The sequence below is a fragment of the Bactrocera tryoni genome, unplaced genomic scaffold, assembly GCF_016617805.1.
Source record: "Bactrocera tryoni isolate S06 unplaced genomic scaffold, CSIRO_BtryS06_freeze2 scaffold_263, whole genome shotgun sequence".
NCBI classification, from domain to species: domain Eukaryota; kingdom Metazoa; phylum Arthropoda; class Insecta; order Diptera; family Tephritidae; genus Bactrocera; species Bactrocera tryoni.
Genome location: NW_024395988.1, coordinates 30,709 through 36,353, shown reverse-complemented (window position 1 = coordinate 36,353; position 5,645 = coordinate 30,709). Strand labels below are relative to the sequence as shown.

At 46.0% G+C, this 5,645-nt stretch overlaps 1 protein-coding gene across 1 annotated transcript; it reads right to left on the bottom strand.

Moving 5' to 3' along the window:
* Positions 1-2,178: 2,178 nt before the first annotated feature.
* On the bottom strand, positions 2,179-3,080 carry LOC120781073. The gene is made up of 2 exons (XM_040113220.1): positions 2,985-3,080; positions 2,179-2,925 (listed from the first exon to the last, which is right to left on the bottom strand). Exons 1-2 carry the CDS (start codon positions 3,078-3,080, stop codon positions 2,179-2,181), a joined length of 843 nt encoding a protein of 280 aa, XP_039969154.1.
* Positions 3,081-5,645: the final 2,565 nt, after the last annotated feature.

The following is a 5,645-nucleotide window of genomic DNA, read 5'->3' as shown; positions in this document are numbered from 1 at the left end:
TGGAAAACACTGCAATAGTCAGTAAGTCTGAAGCTGGATTTTATGGAGAGCTCCCGACAGTAGACCCCTCCACCAACCTTCCTGTCAAGCTTTGACCCATCCGTAAAGAAGCTTACTACCCCTCTCCTCCAACGGCTTCTTTCCTGCCAGATCTCCCTCGTCAGTATATGTGCAGAGAAAGAGCCACCGGAGTTCGATATGCCGACTCCATGATCCACGATGTTCAGGATTGCATTAAGTGAAATGGTTGGGGTGGACCTTAATGCATGCACATGCTTGTTGAACGATCTCAAGTTTCTTTGCAAGTGTCTGTAAAGCCCTCTACCACATGAAGACTCCATAGAACATTATGGGTTTGACTATGGTGTCATAGAACCAGAGTACAACTTTCGGTGAGAGGCCCCACCTCTTGCCAATAGCTCCTCTACAGCAGTATAGGGCAATCGATGCCTTTTGGGTCTCTCCTCGATATTCGGCTTCCATGACAGCTTTTTATCCAGGATGAGCCCCAAATACATCACTGTATCCGCCACTTCTACTAAATAAAACCATTTTTGTTACAACGCTGATATATAGAAGACTGAAAATGAGGTGCTTGAGGTTCGATTCAACCGCAAGATTGTCTAGAGCAGTTACGACTGCCTCTGGCGGGACATTGTTGAAAGCTCTCTCAATATCAAGGAAGGTCCCAACTGCGAAGTCCTTGACCTCAATTGCTTCCTCAAGCCACGACACGATAGTGTGCAAGGCTGTGTCCACTGACCTTCCTTTACGATACGCATGCGCTCCTGATAGATAGTCCCTCGGAATGCGCCTTCTCAAATACCAGTCCAGCAGTCTTTCCAAAGTTTTTAGTAAAAAAGAGGAGAGACTGATGGGTCTGAAGTCCTTGGCCGTGACGTGGGAGCCCTTGCCAGCCTTCGGGATGAACGTAGCTCTGACTCGTCTCCAGGCTCCCGGGATGAACCCTAATCTGATGCAGTTCGCATAGATCGGTGCCAACCTGCCGTATGATACCTTAACAGCCTGCTGCAGCTGCGCTAGTATGATGCCGTCCGGTCCCGGGGACTTGAACGGTTTGAACGAATTAATCGCCCAAGTCAAGTGACGCTCATCCAGAAGGTCGACAAAGGCCGTGTAGTCAGCATGCAACGCTCCGAGAGATACCTCCGTAGAGGACGTGTTACTAGGGAAGTGAGCATCAAGGAGCATCTGTAGTGTTTCTTCACTGCTCAGCACCCACTTTCCATTTAAATCTTTAAGATACCCCAGGGACACAGGGTTTTTCGCGAGGATTCGCCTGAATCTAGAGGACTCGTGAAAGCCCTCCACTTTTTCGCAGAAGCTCTTCCACGAGATCCCCTTAGTCCTTCTTAGCTCGAACTTGTATATCGAAAGTCCTGTTTTATACAGGACCCAATCATCAGGTAGCCCACTCCTACGAGCATTGTTAAATAAGCGCCTACAGGACGCCCTAATTTTCGAGAGCTCCAAAGTCCACCATTGAAGTTCCCTCTGCCCTTCGGTGTTATCAATGGATAGGAGCTCCCCAGTGCAGTGTTGCACGCCGAGCTGAAAGCGGCGGTGGCCAGCGCTCCAACCCCCGGTGCGCGTGGGAGAGTTTGCCGAAGCCTTCTGCGGTAACCTTCCCAGTCCGTGTTTCTGGGATTTCTGAAAGATATTTTAGGCGGACCTTCTCCGTCAAGACTAAACCCGATATACCTATGATCAGAAAAGGAGTGGTCATCGCGAACCCTCCAGTTCGAGATCAGCGGGACAATCCCGTGTGAGGCTAGAGTGAGGTCGAGAACCTCCTCCCTACCTGCGGTCACAAAAGTAGGAGAATTTCCCCTATTACAGATGCGAAGATTTTCGCTAACAATAAAATCAAAAAGCGACTCACCTCTAGTGTTGGTATCTGAGCTCCTTTAGATCGAATCTCGCGAGTTGGCGTCCGAGCCGATGATGACACCGGTACCATTCCGAAACGCTTCAGCCAAGGTCCTTCTTAGCAATGCGGGAGGCGGCTCCACCTCATCGTCGTGAGGCATATACGCAGAGACTAGCCAGATATTCCCGGTGTCGCACTCTAGCTTTGCTGTAACTACGTCAGCGTTGCTGAAATTAGGTAAAAGAACTCGTCACATCCGAGAGGTTTGGGTCGTTTTCCATGGTCATTTAAGCATCACTGACGCCTTCTCCCTTCTCCCCCGCATCTGCAGCTTGAGTGCCATCAGCCCTGGCATCCGTTGGGAGTACCTTCAGTACTACCATTTCGAGCCCATAGCTGATGGCTCCCTTGGTTTTGGACTCCGCGTTAAGCATAATCAGCGCCTGGCGATATGGTTCATCGGTTCTCTCCAGCCTTATAACCCTCCAGTCATGCGCGGGAAGTGAGGGGTTGCAGTACCTGACGATTTCCTCGATCTCCTTCGGAGTAGATGGTTCGGCTGGCAGCCAGACGCGAGCCCTATGGCGAAGAGGAAGATCCTCTTTGTCCACGGCCTCCAGTCTGGCCCCCTTCCAAACCTCCCCCACCAGAGAGACTGTCTTCTTATATAAGATACCCGATCTTTCATCGGCACATCTAGTCAGCTTGTGCAGCCCATGGTGCCAACCGGCACTGGTATATTTTGGGGGGTGGCCCCGGGTTTTCTTGACCACCTTGAGGAAGACCGAAGAGATAGCCGCCGCTACTCTCTTCCACTCTTCATGGGAGATAGCCCCGTCCTCCCTGCTGCGGTCGACCACGCCAGGTAACTTTGCACCAGCACCTTTAGCGATCTCGCTGAAGGTTGGCGACGCACCCCTTCTCGGTTTTTTGCCAAGGGAGGTTTCTGCCTCGTGCGACCTTTGCCGCTTAACCGCTGGTTTATGTCTCTTTGCTTCGAGTCGTGACCCATCGGTCTCGCTCTCACTTAGCACCTTCTTGGCCCACTCAAGCGTGTTAGCATGCTACTCAGATACTTAAGCAGTATACTCACCTCCGTAGCGTTCCACTTCTTTGCCGCTAATCGATGGTCCGTCTTCAGCTTCCTAGCTAAAGCCCCTTTGCCAATGTCCCCTGTGGAACCCTTCATAATTCTAGCAGAAGTTCCTCTGCTAGTTTTGGCGATTCCGCCATGTATGAAGGCTCCACCCTTCACTACCTTTCATGCCGGCGGGTCTGCGCCGGCTTCCCCCATCCTGCCGCCTGATGCGGAGACTCCTACCAGGGTCTTAGTTCTATTGCTGTAGCTATCTAGCGACGATTTTTCCGCCCCGGGAGCAGCAGCCCCGCCTGGGACAGATCTGGGTGTCGATTTCGACGCCCTTTCACCTCCCTTCGTCACTTTCTCGTCCGTATTTGTTGATGTGTCCATGCTATAAGGGTCCCCACTCAGAACCACTATGCGTCCCCAGGAAAGGTAGTCGCCTTTTATGGTCCCAAGGTTATCTCAGTGATGAGGCCAAGGCGGGGGTTGACGTAAGCGCTTTTGAGGCAGTACGTTCAGAGCCGATCAGCGTAAAGAAGGAGTCCTCTCAACTTACACCTACCACGCCAACTTAACGACGACGGGGGGGAACGTACTCTGAGGCCTGCCAAAGTTTTAACGGGACGGAGGCAGTTTTGACATTAGCCCGACAGCCATTTCTGATGGGTGTCACCCCATCATACTCAGGTGCCAGAATGCCGCCACCACCAGCCCAGGGTTCTAACAGATCCAGATAAGTTTTCTATTCTAAAAAAAAACAGTTCGCTGCCAAAAAGTCGTCTAGGGAGTTGTAAGGCCGTGAAGGCCGCAGGTCACTTGGCGTTGCCCAGGATGCATCAGCGTAGAGGCGACCTGCACTACATCCCCAAAATTTTATTAAAAAGCTGGACTTTTTAGACTAACTTTAAGTTAAAAATAAATATTTACAATTTTATTTTGATATTTGTTTCAAAAAATTGAAATGCTTTTAAGAGAAGCCTTGAAGCAGTTCTGCTTCACAAAGGCGGGATCTATATTTCCATTCTTGTCGGTTGTAAGGATCACAGTTGACAAATGTGCGGCCATGGGCCTTGTTGGTCATCAATTATTTCGTCTATGGGATAGCAGCCGAGTAAATTACTTCAAAAGGCAACGCAAGTTGCTTCAAATACTTGGTATCAATGGTTTTCGGGTGTCTCGGAAGCAAAGTTGAAGGAAAATGTTTTCGTTGGCTTAAGGCTCATCCACAGTCCAACACAACCACGACGGATGTTCATAAAGAAGGGTGGATTATCTTTAACTTTTTAGGCAGTGGAAAACATATCCTCGCTGTAGATGAATCGTCAAACTTAAAATCATTCCAATCTTTAGATTGCCTGATGAGTCTAAACCTACGTTTACTTATTTCCCACCTGGACTTCCTCTCAAACAATTTATAAGATATGAGTGAAGAGCAAAGTGAACGATTCTACTAAAATTTTAAAGAGATGAAAGAAGATACCAGGCAAATAAAGTCAATGATGGCAGACTACTGTTGGACACTTAAAAGAGATCTTTCTGATGCTTCTTACAAGCGAAATTGTACCAAAAGGAATGTCCCTGGAAAAAGGAAATGTGTTAAGTACATTCTACAGAATCTATTTTAGATAGAAAAATCAGTTTTGTACGCAATCATAAATATTTTGTTATTATTTTTTATTAGCATAGATACTTGCATTATCAAAAAACATGATATACTATGACCAAATGAAAGTTATTTTCGTATTCAGGTCATCCAAGTTACGTAGAATAAATAAAACAGTTCCTAGTGGCCCAAGGAGGTTTGCATTGTAGATGGTATATCACGCCCAAAAATTGCCATTAATCGAAAACATATAAATTGCCATAACACAGTCGCAAATTAAGATACAAAACGGTTGTTTGGTGCAACGCATCGCATAAGGAAGGGGCACATGTCGTTTGCAAATGTACACTTCACGCAATAGTGTTAAAATATATGAATTCGGACAATAACCAGGTAATAACGGTATTTTATTACAACTTCTAAAAGTTCGATAAATTAATTTACTGCTGGCAAATGATTGGAGTTGGCCAAAACTTCAAATTAATTATAAATTCCGATTCTTTGGTTGACGTTTTCCACATTATTTCAATATATTACATTTAGCTTCTTCGGTTAAGTTAATGTCACATACCTTTCTTATACTGTTATTTTTTTAATGTATTGTACGAACGAAGAGTATGTATTTGTTGATTTATCGCATATTTAGTGTTTTTTAACAGTACCGTTATATGGTGCGTGGACTAGGTTATCTTTCAATTTCATTCATTTAAATACTGACAAACAAAAAATATTTACACAAAGCGAATTTGGTTTAGTGGTTTAGGAGATATGTTGTGTAAGTACATTAAACTTTTTAGAGATTAGGCCATGATAATTTTTTCAAAATTCTTAGCCCACAGGTGTCCCTTGCTAGTCCCAGTTCTGTATCTTAATTAAGTGTTAGTTACGGCACTTTATAGGTTTTCACTTAATGGCGACATGTACAATCAGCTTGCACTGGCAGACGAATGGACGAACAGACAGATTCGGACTTTAACTCGTCAGATCATGCTGATCATTTATATATATCTATGTACATATGTATGTATGTTTTAGGTGATACAAACAGCCGTTTGGAGAACAAAACT

Excerpts from the sequence above, each read along its gene's own strand:
- LOC120781073 (XM_040113220.1), bottom strand. The coding sequence starts at position 3,080 with ATGAAGGGTTCCACAGGGGACATTGGCAAAGGGGCTTTAGCTAGGAAG. Across the intron at positions 2,926-2,984 it reads AGAAGTGGAACGCTACGGAG|GTGCTAAGTGAGAGCGAGAC; the intron begins GTGAGTATACTG and ends TGGGCCAAGAAG.